Consider the following 14,870-nt stretch of genomic DNA (forward strand, 5'->3'; position numbering starts at 1 on the left):
TCTGACAATAAATCTACTGAACGCGAACAAAAAGGTTCTTGAATCTTTAGGAGATTTCACTTTAACCCTTGTCACAGTTAAATACTTTTTTAAAAAGGCAGTTGGCTTTGTCACGCGTGCATTGAAACACACAGTGAAATATATCATTTGCATCACACCCAACAATGAAGATACGCTGTGGAAAAAGACACCAGCATTCCAGTGCCAACATAGTATATCCACAAAGAGATACAGGGCTGGAGAAGGGGGAGTCTGATAGGAGAAAATAGAAGGCCATGGAAGAAGGCCATTGCGACAATCGACAGCACCTACACTCCATCTACCAGAACAAGCAAGATCTCCCAGTGGCCACCTATGTTAATTCCATTTTCCATTCCCATTCCGATATGTCAATCCATGGCCTCCTCTACCGTCGCAATGAGGCCACACTCAGGTTCTAGGAACGACACCTTATATTCCGTCTAGGTAGCCTCCAACCTGATGGCATGAACATCGATTTCTCAAACTTCTGTTAATGGCCACCAACACCCTCTCCTTCACCATTCCCCATCCTCTTTTCCCTCTCTTTTTTCCTTGCCTGCCCATCACCCCTCACTGGTGTTCCCCCCCCCCCCCCATTTTCTTTCTTCCATGGCCTTCTGTCCTCTCCTATCAGATTCCCCCTTCTCCAGCCCGGTACCTCTTTCACCAATCAACTTCCCGGCTCTTCACCTCTCCCCCTCCTGGTTTCACCCATCACCTTGTGATTCTCTCTTCCCTTCCCCCACCTTTTAAATCTAGAACCATAGAACATTACAGCACAGAAACAGGCCTTTTGGCCCTTCTTGGCTGTGCCGATCCATTTTTCTGCCTAGTCCCACGGACCTGCACCTGGACCATATCCCTCCAAACCCCTCTCATCCATGTACTTGCTGAGGGTTCTTGGCCCAAAACATTGACTCTTTCCCCATAGATGCTGCCTGGCCTGCTGCGTTCCTCCGGCAAATTGAGCCTGACACCAACTGTTATGTAACCTTGCTGCCTACATAGTGGCATGCAAAGGAAAACTGAAGAAAGGATTGAAGAATTGAAGAAGAGGAGATGGAAGGATAGGATGTACTGTAATGTGGAGAAATTCGGCCAGTAAGACACTCCCTCAACCCTTTAGGAACAGCTTCTTTCCCTCTGCCTTCAGATTTCTGAACGGACATTGAACCACTACCTCAGTAGTTTGCCGCCACTTGTTGCACTAATTATTTCATTTAATTTTAATATACATTTCTTACTGCAATTTGTAGTTTTCACGTGGGGCACTGCACTGCGGCAAAACCAGACATTTCGCGACATGTCAGTGATAGTGAACTGAGCTGAGAGTGTATACCTTGTGGTGCGTGTGCTGGTCCTGCACTGAATACGTTTCTGTTACTGAGTTGTGCGTTCAGACCCGTGGGACGGCAAAGTTGGAGAGCGGTTAAAAAAAATCTGCAAATTCCGAAAGGGTGGTTAACCTTCGTGTTGCAATAGGAAATGATGTCAGCGTTGAGTTAATGAACACACCTTGAACACCTGACCAGACAGATTGTGGAGCAGCTATTACTGAAAACAAGAGACTATACACACACACACACAACGAAAGCGAAGGGGAGACTCTTAATTTGAGGAAAGTCAAAAGAAACATTTAAAACTATGGAGAAACAGGAGCAGCCCACGTGGGGAATGGGCCTGCTAAAGACCTTTGACTCTGACGAGTTTGCGAGTTGGGAAAAAGTTGGATCCGGTGGATTTGGACAGGTTTACAAGGTCCGTCACGTTCATTGGAAAACATGGCTGGCTATCAAATGTCCCCCGAGCCTTCATGTGGATGAGAAGTAAGTTATAAACCTTACGCGCCGTGTAAAGAGTTTGAAGGACGAAAATTCCTGGCCTTGGATGCGCAGTTTTGTGAAGTAAAACGTAGTCTTTAAATCGATGTAGTTAAGTGAGAAGGCTGTACAGACAGGTAGTGCGGAAGCTAGCTTACCCTTTATACATGATCACCTATATATATATATATATATATATATATATACTTTCTATACAGCCTTCTCACTTACCACTCACTGTAAGGACGGAGTAAAACTCGATTTAAAGACTACGTTTATATGTAGTTTGTCTTTGTGGTGCAGCTCTCTGACGGTGAAGTTCACAGAAAGGATGGTTTCCCGTGGGATTTGGTTTGAAGTCGATCCCATTAATGATAGCTGGATCGGTTCCCACATCTGCGAACACACTCCCTCCACACTTTCTCACACCACCCTGCCCAAAAGGGCTGGCTCCTTCTCAGATAAGTTTACGTTTGCTTCATTGGGCGCCGTTGACAGCATTATTGTACACAAGCTCAGGCAATGAGCGTTAATCAGATACTCGGCCACAGAGGGGCTCACAGGCAAGCTGAATCCTGTCCCACCCTGGGCTAAACACGTACTCTACTCGGAGCCATGCTCAGTGCAATTTGCACCGAGTTTTCCCACGGTCTCTAAAGATCCATATATCCCAGACTGGGATTGAAATTTTTTCTTGGATGCTAACAGAAATGGGGAGGGAGGTGGGTGCTGATATTGGCATGGGATCCGCTAACGTTTATTGAATGATGGAGCAGGCATCAGGGGAAGTAGGAGACAAGTTCTGCTTCCAGATCTTGCGTTCTTGTATCCGATCTCTCTGCATGCAAGGTCTAACCTTTCTGGTCAATGTAGCCCTAACAGCCTCATGCAGTCTCTGATTTTTCCAGTTCCTACTACCTCTAGCCTCTTGCTGGATTTACTCTGTGGAATTCATTGGCCAAGACGTCTGTGGAGGTCATGTCTGTTTAAGGTGGAAGTTGATAAGTTCTTCATTAGTAAGGTGGTGGGGAGAAGGTGGGAAAATGGGATTGAGGGAGATAATAAATCATGATTGAGTGGCAGAATAGACTGGATGGGCTGAATGGCCCAATTCAGCTCTTATGTTTTATGGTCTAAATTGAGAATAGAGTGAAATGAAGAAATAAAGCATCTGTTGTAGGTGATCCATCCCTGGTGTAAAGTTCAGAGGCCAGATGGTACCTGATCTAGTCCATATCAAAGGACCTACAGCAGGAAATAGTCTGTCTTTGAGCTAATGGTATGTGCATGCCTTCAGGTATTTGCATCTTTGGCCCAGTGAAAGTGGGGAGAAGAGAAAATGTCTAGGGTTTTGGTTATGCTGGCTGCTTTACTGAGGAGAGCGAGGTAGGACAGAGTCCGTGGAGAGGAGACTAATCTCCATGATATGCTGAGCTGTGTCCCCCAACCTTCTGCAGTTTCTTGTGGTCTTGGGCCAAGCAGTTGCTGTACTAAGACTTGACACATCCAAATCAGATCCATGGCCTATCTATCAAATTTACTATCAGAGTACGTACATGTCAGCACATACAACCCTGAGATTCTTCCTCCTTCGGGCATATTCAGCAAACCTATAGGATAGTAACTGTAAACAGGACCAATGAAAGAGCATAGAGGCAACAAACTGTGGAAAATCAACTGTAAGTAAATCACAAGAGCATGAAATAACAAGATAGTCATAAAGTGAGATCGTTGGTTGTGGGAACATCTCAATAGATGATTGTAGTTATTCTCTTTTGTTCAAGAGCATGATGGTTGAGGGGTAGTAACTATTCTGGAATATGGTGGTATGAGGCATCTGTACCCTCTGTCTGATGGCAGCAGTGAGAAAACAGCATGGCCTGGGTGGTGAGGACCTTTGAAGACAGATGGTGCTTTCCTATGACAGCGTTTCATATCGATGTGCTCATTGGTTGGAAAGGCTTTATCCGTGATGTACTGGGCTGAATTCTCTACCTCAGCATGGTGAGAGCCAAAGGGAGAATTCTAAAATTCTTTAGTCTCCTGAGGAACTAGAGGCACTGGCGTACTAATCTCACTCCTATATCTTATGGTCTTGCACATATCTGGTGGCCACATTTTTAACTGCTTAAGTCTGGAGTTGCCTTTGTGAGGCTAACTATCTTTCCTTATTGAGAGGTGGGATGAAGCACCCCTGGGAACCTAACCTTTTCACCAAGCTTTTGATCATTTACAATAATTTCACTCGTGCAACTTGGTGGCAATGTTTGGTTGTGGGTCTGTGGATTAATCTTTTCAGTTTCCTGGTGCTATATAAGTGCAAGTTGTTGTTTTATTGCGCCCATCCTTTTATTGACCTGGCTTTTTAAGCTGCTCCCTTCCTGCTTAGAATACGTACACGACGCTGGAAGAACTCAGCAGGTCAGGCAGCATCCGTGAGAAAAGAGTAGCCAACGTTTCAGGCCGAGACCCTTCATCAGGAATGGGAGAGAAGAGAGGGCCGAAGCCCAGTAATAGAGATAGGGGAGGGGGAAGGGCTAGAAACGCCAGGTGGAAAACCAATCAGAGGAAAGATAAAGGGGGAGGGGGAGGGGATATGTATGAAAGAACTGTAGAGATAAAAAAGCAGAAAGCTGAAAGGGGAGAGAGGGACCTGGGATAGGGGAAGGGTGGAGGGGGAGGGAATTACCGGAAATTGGAGAATTCAATTTTCATACCACCAGGCTGGAAGCTACCCAGATGGTAGATGAGGTGTTGCTCCTCCAACCTGAGTTTGGCCTCATCATGGCAGTAGAGGAGGCCATGTATGGACATATCTAGATGAGAATAAGAGGTTGAGTTGAAGTGGGTGGCAAACGGGAGATCCTGTCTATTGTGATGGATGGAGCGTAGGTGCTCGACGAAGCGGTCCCCCAATCTGCGTCGGGTCTCGCCGATGTAGAGGAGGCCGCACCGGGAGCACCGGATGCAATAGACGACTCCAGCAGACTCGCAGGTGAAGTGTTACCTCACCTGGAAGGACTGTCTGGGGCCCGGAATGGTGGTAAGGGGGGAGGTGCGGGAACAGGTGTAGCATTTGCGCTTACAGGGATAAGTGCCGGGTGGGAGTTCTGTGGGGAGGGACGTGTGGAGCAGGTAGTCGTGGAGGGAACAATTCCTGCGAAAAGCTGAGAGGGGTAGATGTGCTGGGTGGTGGGGTCCTGTTGAAGGTGGCGGAAGTTGCGGAGGATAATGTGTTGGCGGAGGCTGGTGGGGTGGTAGGTGAGGACACCCTGTCCCTGTTGTGGTGACGGGAGGATGGGTTAAGGGCTGAAGTGCGGGAAGTGGAGGAGATGCGGGTGAGGGCATCTTTGATGACGCCAGAAGGGAAACCACGATCCTGAAAGAGAGAGGACATTTGAGAAGTCTGGAACGGAAAGCCTCATCCTGGGAGCAGATGCGGCGGAGACGGAGGAACTGGGAATAGGGAATGGCATTTTTGCATTGGGCAGGGTGGGAAGAGGTATAGTCAAGATAGTTTGGGAGTCAGTGGGTTTGTAGAAGATGTCAGTCTCCGGAGATGTAAAACCGAGAGAGTCAGTGGGCCTGACTTGCTGAGTTCTTCCAGCATCCTGTACGTATTATTTGATCCACAGCATCTGCAGTTGTATTTTTGTGTTTCCCTTCCTGCTTGTTATTTTTGGTTCCATTGCTACTTTTGTCTAAGTGTTACTGCTCTGGGTGGCCAGTTCCTTATTGTAATGGTGTACGTTGATTAGAACATCTCGCGAATGCTTATTTGCCTCAATCAGATTAGTTTCCCAGGAATTTATGGTTAACAGCCTTTTAAATCTATGTATTGACTTCAGACAGTGTGAGACAGAAGCAATTTAGAGTATTGTGATGGAGATCCTGGTCAACAGGCATGATTGAAATGTAGCCTCCCTGCCCTCAAGCTCTGCTCAGAACCCTGCTGGTTTACTTTGCTTTCTACCTCTGTTCATATCAAAGTTTCTTTAGAGATTTCAACTCAGTGGATCCTATAGTTTAGTAGGAATAAGCCCAGATTCAGTACAAGTGAAAACTTTGTAGCCGTTCCCAGGAGCAATGAAAATTGTTCATTCTGGTTTCACGTGACCAAGATGGCAGCGCGACGCAGTTTGCAGCGGCCACTCCGGAGCTGATATCTGTTACTTGTTAAGCGGGGTGCAGTGCACAATCCTAATCTGATGAAAAACAGACGTGGGAGTACGAAGGAAGATCTGGAAATCTCCAGGAAGGCCTTCTTCATTGCTGCTGCTGTTGTGAGGTCTGGGTCTCTGCTGAGAAGAACAGGCCCCCAGTCCTCGGGGTCGCGTTGCCGATGGCCGTTGGCGGGGGCGTCGTAGTGCGCTCGGCAGAGGATGGTGCTCGGAGAAGCTGTGCCGGAGGGATGTTCGGAGACGCGGAGATTCGACAGACTCTCGGGAATCTGCTGCGGTCGGGGCACTTTCAGTGTGTGTTGCATCTGCGAGGCTGAGTCCGGCGGCGCCGTGGAAGCCCATAGTGGGGATATTCCCGTCTGCCGCCTGCGTGGGTTGACGAGTCTATCAGGACCCTGAGGATTTGAGGAAATTGTGTGGTGGCTTCTTTTGAACTTGTAGTCTTTTAACATTTTTGGACTATTTTTACTGTGCCCATGGTCTGCACTGTTGTAACTATATGTTAACTATAACTATATGTAACTATGTGGTTTTGTGTAGGTCTTGTAGCTTTAGTTTTTGGTTTGTTGGGTGGTAGAGTTGGTCTCCTGACTTGGTGTGTCTGGGTAGTCTTGTTTTGTCTGGTGGGTTTGGAGCTCCTTTCCGGGGAACGCGCTAAGATGGTAGCACAATATTAATACGCAGCAGCCTCTCCAGACTCTGGATTTGGGGATTACCAAACGTTATGTGGATTTTCTGGTGTAGTCTGTTTTGTTGGGTGCTTTTGTGATATCATGCTGGAGAACGTTGTCTCATTTTTTAACTGCATTGCATTTGTTGAGTCATAGTACAGCATAGTAACAGGCCTTTTGGCCCATCTAGTCTGTGCTGAAATAGTATTCTGTCTAGTCTCATTAACTTGCACTTGGGTCCAGGCAGCGTAATAGTTCAGCACAGACTAGATGGGTTCCACGCCTCTCCTATCCGTGTATTTATCCAAACTTCTCTTAAATGCTGAAATCAAACTCACATCTTCCACTGGGTTAATCCTAATGATTAGGGTTAAGCTTCTACTGGCAGCTTGTTCCACACTCTCACTACCTTCTGAGTGAGGAGGATAACAGAAATGATGCTGGTGGCGAAAGGGTTAATATATGAAGAGCATTTGATGATTCTGGGTCTGTACTGGAGTTCAGAAAAATGCCGGTGGAGGGCGGGGGGGGGGGGGGGTGGGATTTCATTGAAAGCTATTGAGTATTGAAAGGCCCAGAGTGGAAGGATGTTTCCTGTAGTGGGGGAGTCTAGGACCAGAGGGCTCAGACTCAGAATAGAGGGACGTTCCTTTAGAACGGAGATGATGAAGAATTTTTATTTAGCCAGATGGTGGTGAATCTGTAGAATTCCTTGTCACAGGGGGCTGTGCAGGCCAAGTCATTGGGTATATTTACAGCAGAGGTTGACAGGTTCTGGATTAATAAGGGCACAAAAGGTTGTGGGAAGAGGGCAGGTGAATGGAGTTGTGAGGGATACACTGGCCATGATGGGACAAGGAAGTAGACCGGATGGGCCAAATGGCCTAATTCTACTCTTGTGTCTTATGTTCTAAGTCCCTTGGACAATTACCATCACACTGAGGTGCTGAATAAATAATTGTTACAGGATAAAAATTCTTGTACAGCATCAAAGAATATACATACATTGCAATTCTGTAATGTGGAATTTGTGATTACGGAAATATACATTGACTTAATTTTTAAAAAGTCACCAGAAATCAATTTTATAAGAGATTCATTCTTCTAAAGATTCTTAAATATTGTGCCGAAGATTTTTAAAAATTAATATGCTTTCTCACCATAAGTCATTGTCTCTCATTGGGGTGGAAACTCATGTATTCTACAATTTCCTGGTACCCAGCTGGCATGACTAGAAAGTACACAGTAGGTGTCCGTTCTTATTCAGTTCTGATGATTCAATATGACCCATCTCCAAGTGATTTCTATTCTTTCGTAGTCTGGTGATTCATTGATTTTTAAACTCTAAACCTTTATTCAAACTCAAGGTCACCCTCTTTTTAACTCTGTTATCTTCTCCAGCCCTATAACCCTCTGAAATGTCTGCATTCACCCAGTTTTAGCTTCATATGTCCCTCTCAATTTCAGCTTAAGTCTGGAATCTTGCTTGACTGCTGAGTTCCTCCAGCAGGATTTTTTTTTGTTGCTTCAGATCAGGAGTTCCCAACCTGGGGTCCATAGACCCCTTGGTTAATTGTAGGGGTCCACGGCATAAAAATGTTTGGGAATGCTTGCTCTAGATTTAAGCATCTGCTATTTCTTGGGTCTTATCTTATCTTGGGCCCCTTTTCTAAGAGGATGTGCTGGCATTGGAGCTGGTCCAGAGGAATTTCATGAGAATGATTCCAGGAATGAAAGGGAATATTTGGTGGCCCTGGTGTTCACTGGAGTTTAGAGGAATGAGTTGGGGGGGGGGGGGTGGGGAGTATCTCATTGAGGCCTATTGAATATTGAAAGACTTAGACAGAGTGGTCGTGGAGAGGATGTTTCATATAATGGGTGAATATAGGACCAGAGGATACAGCCTCAGAATAAAAGGACATCACATTAGGACAAAGATGAGGGGGAAATTTCTTTAGCCAGAGAGGTGAATCTGGAATTCATTTCCACTGACAGCTGCGGATGCCACAAGCCATTAGGCATATCTAGAGTGGAGGTTGATAGGTTCTTGATTATTAAGGGCATCAAGGGTTACAGGGAGAACTCAGGAGAATGGGGCTGAAAGGGATAATAAATCAGCAGAGGACTCAATGGGCCAAATGGGCTAATTCTGCTCCTATATTTTATGGTCTAACCTTTCCAATGAGCATTACCGCTTCAGGCTCTTGCTTCTTCATGACAATACATCCTAAATAAAGGAAATCCCAGGTGAAGGGGCAAGGTCCTTATTTAAGGATATCATTAAACTCAGAAGGATTAAGAATGTTGCTTAGGTAACAAAGGAGGCCTTTGAAAGTCAAGAGAAGCCAAAGGAAAATGTTTGTCAATAAGCCACAGCACAGTGGTAACACTTGTTCTGCTGGCACGTCAAGATGTCTGTGCAGAAATGCTGCCGACTGGCACATTCCAGCTGCAGGAGTACGTGCTGAGGAATGCACTGCAGCTTGGTTAAGCCAGTGCAAGGGCTTGGTGGGAGAGGGTTGTTCCACTATTGGAGAGTGAGGGGCCAGATTGGGCGAGAAAGCCCCTCAGTTGTGGTAGTGTACCACCGCAGGGGACTGCATGAGTGGAAACATTAAGGAGTGTAACCAAACAGTATATAATCCACCAAGTCTGTGTAAGGACGAAAGGCTCTGTTTATTCTTGTAATTTTCAAAATTATAAATAAAGTATCTACGATTTAAAAATGCATTCACCTTGGAAGGCAAAGATGGCTCCATGTTGTACTCCAGAGTCTACGATTTAAAAAAATGAGCCAAGTCTGCATTATCATAGTTCTGTCTTTCACATGGGCTGTTAAACCGGCATTTTGATGACATTCATGAAGATGGCCAGAGATTGTCATCGAAACGTCGGTTAAAAGTGATACCCGTACCCATCTGGAAGCCCGAGAAGAGTTTATTCACCATATACGCTGGGAAAACACTGGATCCTTTTTGAAACCTTAACTGGAGGTTAGAACAGCAGATTAGACATAGCAGCATCCTGGCCAATATTAATCCCTAAATTAATATCAAATCAAATTATCTGATCATTATCCCATTGTGTTGTGGGATCTTCTTAAGAAACAGTAAAATACTGCAATATCTATCAATGTATCAATGATGCACGTTGGTATAGAACTCGGGGACAGGCCGTTTAGCACACGACTACTTACATTACAAACAAATTCCGAACTCTTCTGCCATAAAGATAGATAGATAGATAGATAGATAGATAGATACTTTATTCATCCCCAAGGGGAAATTCAATGTTCCTCCAGTATGATATCACATAAACACAAGACAGACCAAGACTAACTGACCAAAAAAACCACATAATTATAACATACAGTTACAACAGTGCAAAGCAATACCATAATTTGATAAGAGCAGACCATGGGCACGGTAAAAAAAAAGTCTCAAAGTCCCAGATAGCCCATCATCTCACGCAGACGGCAGAAGGAAGAAACCTCCAACGTGGCAAAACTTCCCGATGCAGCCTCTGGAAGCACCCGAGCACAGCCAACTGTGAGTCCGTCCGAAAACTTCCGACAACCCGACACCGAGCACCGAGCACCATCTCTGCCGAGTGCTTCAACCCCGGCTCCGGCCACCAAGCAACAGGCAAAGCCGAGGATTCGGGGCCTTCCTCTCTGGAGATCTCTCCGATCGCTCAGTAGCAGCGTCAGCAGCACAGGCATGTCAGAAGTTTCGCCAGATGTTCCTCCGTGCTTCACACATCCGTCTCAATCAAATCAGGATTGTGCACGGCCCCTACTTACAGATAACGGATATTCCTTACTGGAGTGGCCGCTGCGCCCTGCGTCGTCGCGCCGCCATCTTGATGTCCACATCCTTGTATTTCCTCTGCATTTCCCATGCCTACCTAAGAGCATCTTAAATGCCTCTTTCGTATTTGCCTCTACGTCCACCTCCACTAGCCTAGCAAGCATATACCAGGCACCCATCATTCCGTGTTTTAAAAATAACTTGCCCTGCATATCTCCCACCACCACCACTGTCCACCTTGCCTTACTGATGTCCTCTGGTATTAGTCATTTCAACCCTGGGAAAAAGATACTGGCTGTTTATCTATGTCTGGTCAAGAACTTTGAGATGTCAGGGTTAATTGCATCATGTAGGCAAATAGTAATGCAAATATATTTTCTCATCCTCCCCTCTCGGACAACAGCCCAGTTTGTTTTGATACATGTTCCTAAAGTCTGAGCAATTTCTTGTAGGCTTAAATCAATATTTGGTTATATTAATTTTTCATGTTCATGACTTTCAGAAAGATAAACAGCTCATTAAAGGCCATGTCAAAATACTCACACACTGCTAATAACAATGACTTCAAGTCTATTTCTTTAAGAATGAATTACTCAGTCATCACTTTATTAGGTACACATGCTCATTAGTACAAATATTTAATCAGCCAATCGTGGAGGCAACTCCATGCATAAAAGCATGCGGCCATGGTCAAGAGGTTCAGTTGTTCAGACCAAATATAACGATTGGGGAAAAATGTGATCTAAGTGAGTTTGACCGTGAAATGATTGTTGGTGCCAGACGGGGCGGTTTGAGTATCTCAAAATCTGATCTCCTGGGATTTTTACATACAACAGTCTCTGGAGTTTAAAGAGAATGCTGTGGAAAAACAAAAATCACCGAATGAGCAGCAGTTCTGTGGATGAGAACACCTTTTTAGTAGGAGAGATCAGAGGAGAATGGCTCAAATAATGGCGAGTTACAACAGTGGTGTGCAGAAGAACATCTCTGAATGCACAACACATTGAATCTAAAGTGGATGGGCTACAGCAGCAGAAGACTGTGAACATATACTTGTGGTCACTTTATTAGGTATAGGAGGCACCTAATAAAGTCGCCACTGAGTATATTTTCGTGGACAGGTAGGGAGTAGAAATTATTGCAGATAATTCCAGTTAACTCTTTGCGGTTTTTTGTGGAGATTGGAGGGGTGATTTTCAGAAGATAAGTGCAGTCATGAGTGTGTGGACTTGATGACCTACCCCTGTTTCTACTTGTATTCTTTCCCTTAAGGCTAATGGAGAGATAATTTCTTTACTTAATTCTTCTCAATCCACAACATTGAAGAATTGGGGAAATTTTTGTTTAACGGGGTTCATACTGGGAGAGAACATTGCCTTATTATTTGCACTGTGTATGAAAGAAAGACTTGACAATTTTCATTGTAGACCACAAGGCACAGAAGCAGAATTAGGCCATTGGGCCCATCAAGTCTGCTGTGCATGAAAATCACAGCTGATCACCAGTTTCTGAAATACTCAAACCACCCTGTCTGGCACCAACAATCATTCCATGGTCAAAGTCACTTAGATCACATTTCTTCCCTGTTTGGACAGAACAACTAAACCTCTTGGCCATGTCAGCTTGCACTGAGTTGCAGCCATGAGGTTGGCTGTTAGATTTGCATTAATGAGCAAGTGTACAGTGCACCTAATAAAGTGGCCACTGATTGTACACCAGGGTGCAATGAAATTCCTTGTTGGCATGGAGCTCATGTTGTAAAAAGTATACAACAATAAATATAGTCACCAGCGGCATATTTTCAAATCTGCTCTGCAGGGGAATTTCAGTTTGCTCTTGTCATTCCTTTCTTTATAATTGCCGGCATTTCCTGCAGAAACCTCTGCACTTCTCCACTCTAGGTATTTTGCACAGTATTATTGTACACAAGCTCAGGCAATGAGCATTAATCAGATACTCGGCCACAGAGGGGCTCACAGGCAAGCTGAACCCTGTCCCACCCTGGGCTAAACATGTACTCTAGTCTGAGACATGTACTGTGGAATTTGAGCCGAGTTTTCCCACAGTCCCTTCAGATCCATATATTTCAGACCAGGATTGATAATTTTTCTTGGATACTAACAGAAATGGGAAGATTCTGCTCCTACATCTTAGGGCTTCTTGTGCCTCTGTGCGAGGTTCCTTAAAATCAGGGGAGGTGAGCAGACAGTTTGATATCTAGTGTGGATCTGAGTGGAGTGTCAGGTTGGTTTGGGGGGGGGGGGTAGATTTGCAAGTGGGACCAGAGGCCCAGCAGTGTGGTCTGTGCAATGGGCACAGAGAGAGAGGTGGAGAGCAGTGAGTGGGTGAGTACTGGGTGTGAGGAGGAGGATGGGACAAGAGGATCAGGAGTGGGAACAGCTAGTGTTGTGAAGTAGTCCTATTCAAACAGAATGGCGTCTATGTGAAGAGGGAGTTCAATAACAGGAATAATTACTGCCTGTTTTTACAATAAACAACGCAGGAAGGCAAATATGTGAGAATTGCATCATGTTACCATCTCATTTTCAGGTGATTATCTCCATTGAATTCAGTGGCCAGAATTAGCTATAGGCAGGTAGGAGTAAAACGGGTGGATTTATGACAGACCTGACCACTTTCCCAATCTGCTGCTGAGCAAATGCCCGCTCTGGGATCTGGAGGCTGAAATTTCAGGGGGTGGTGGGGCTGGGATGAGAGAGGGAATTGGGGAAATTGGGAGGCGTATGTCACTTTAGGCTGATACTAGGCCAAGAGTATCACCTTATTGAAAGCTGTCACTCAGGGTTTTGGTTGGGGCTGTGGAAAGCTTTGTTGGACTGGGGGCTGAGGTGTGTGGAGAGGGAGAGACGGAGAGGCAAATCATAAACACAAGATTCTAGAGGTGGGCATCATGGTAACTCGGTGGGTGACGAGATTACAACCCGTGGGGTTCTGGAGTTTGGAATTCAATTCCAGCACCATCTTTAAGGAGTCACTGTATGTCCTCCCCATGGGTTTTCCCAGGGTGCTCTGGTTTCCTCCCGCACTGGGTAGGTTAGCTGGTCATTGGAAATAGTCCTGTGAATAGGTTAGGGTTAAATTTGGGTTGTTGGGCTGCTTGGGCGGCCTGGCTCAAAGGTCTGGAAGGGCCTACGTAATCCGTACTGTATCACTTTAATAAAGATGATGAAATCCTGAGGAATTGCTGGAGGAGCTCAGTAAGTCAGGCAGCTTCTATGGAGGGGAATAAATCATCAGTTGTTTCAGGCTGAGACTGTTCATCAGAATAAGGTGGGGAGAGGGCAAGGTCTATAAGCTGGCAGGTCGAGACCAGGTGTGGGGTAGGAGAGGAGGGGAATGAAGCAAGAAGCTGGGATGGGATTGGTAGAAAAGGTGAAAGGATGAAGAAGAAGGAATGTAATAGGAGGGGGCAGAGGATCATGGAAGAAACAGGAGGAGGAGAGAAACCAAAGGGAAGTGATGGGCAGGTGAGGAGAACAGAAGGGGTGAGAGGGGAGGGGGAAGAAAGAGGGAAAGGACTGAACAGTGCTTGGGTTGGGGTAAAATGGCAGGGTGTAAGAGAAATGGAAGGGTGTTTAAGCTGGACAGACTGAGGGATGGTCTGTCATCGAGGGACAAGACTACCCATATCAGTGCCGACAGATCGACTCACATCTCTACCTGTGTAGCTATTCTCTTTGTCAGCACATTGGGATGTTTTATGGGTTCTGAGATGGCTGATGACCTCTTCACAGATGAGACAGGAGGTCCCTGACGAGGATTGGAAAATTCTTGCTCCCTCCAGCATCGACACTGGACTCCTGCGTGTTCCCAGTATATGGGTCCGAGGTTCTCAGTGCTTTCCAGAATGTTCCTTTTCTTGGAGCAAACATGGGCCAGGGATTCCCAGGTGTCAAAGACCTCCTTTGTGTGCAGTTTGAGGGGTGAACATAGGGGTATATAAGATCATAAAATGTAGGAGCAGAATTAGGCCATTTGGCCCATCAAATCTGACCTACCATTTGATCATGGCTAATTTATCATCCTTCTCAACTAGATTCTCTTCCCTCCTCCCTGTAACCTTTGACAATCTTACTAATCAAAACCTATCAACTGCCACATTAAATATACCCAATGAATTAGCCTCCACAGCCATCTATGGCAAGGAATTTCACAGTTTCATCACCCTCTGCCTAAAAAAAAATTCCTTATCTCTGTTCTAAAGGGTCATTCTTCCATTTTGAAGCTGTCCCTCTCGTCCTCGACTCTCCCATGATTGGAAGCATCCTCTCCTTGTCCATTCTATCAGGCCATTCAATATTCAGTAGGTTTTAATGAGGTCCTGTCTCATTCTTCCAAACTCCAGTG

The 14,870-nt window shown here is 45.5% G+C and overlaps 1 protein-coding gene across 1 annotated transcript in view; it reads left to right on the forward strand.

Annotated features, from left to right (window-relative positions):
- The first annotated feature begins 1,556 nt into the window (after positions 1 to 1,556).
- ripk4 (receptor-interacting serine-threonine kinase 4) overlaps positions 1,557 to 14,870 on the forward strand; it is a 57,220-nt gene continuing 43,906 nt past the window's right edge. The window contains exon 1 of the mRNA XM_073045028.1: positions 1,557 to 1,847. Coding sequence (XP_072901129.1) covers positions 1,666 to 1,847 — 182 coding nt within the window. The 5' untranslated portion in view covers positions 1,557 to 1,665. The remainder of the gene's footprint in view (positions 1,848 to 14,870) is intronic.

This window comes from Hemitrygon akajei, chromosome 5 (assembly GCF_048418815.1).
Source record: "Hemitrygon akajei chromosome 5, sHemAka1.3, whole genome shotgun sequence".
NCBI lineage: Eukaryota > Metazoa > Chordata > Chondrichthyes > Myliobatiformes > Dasyatidae > Hemitrygon > Hemitrygon akajei.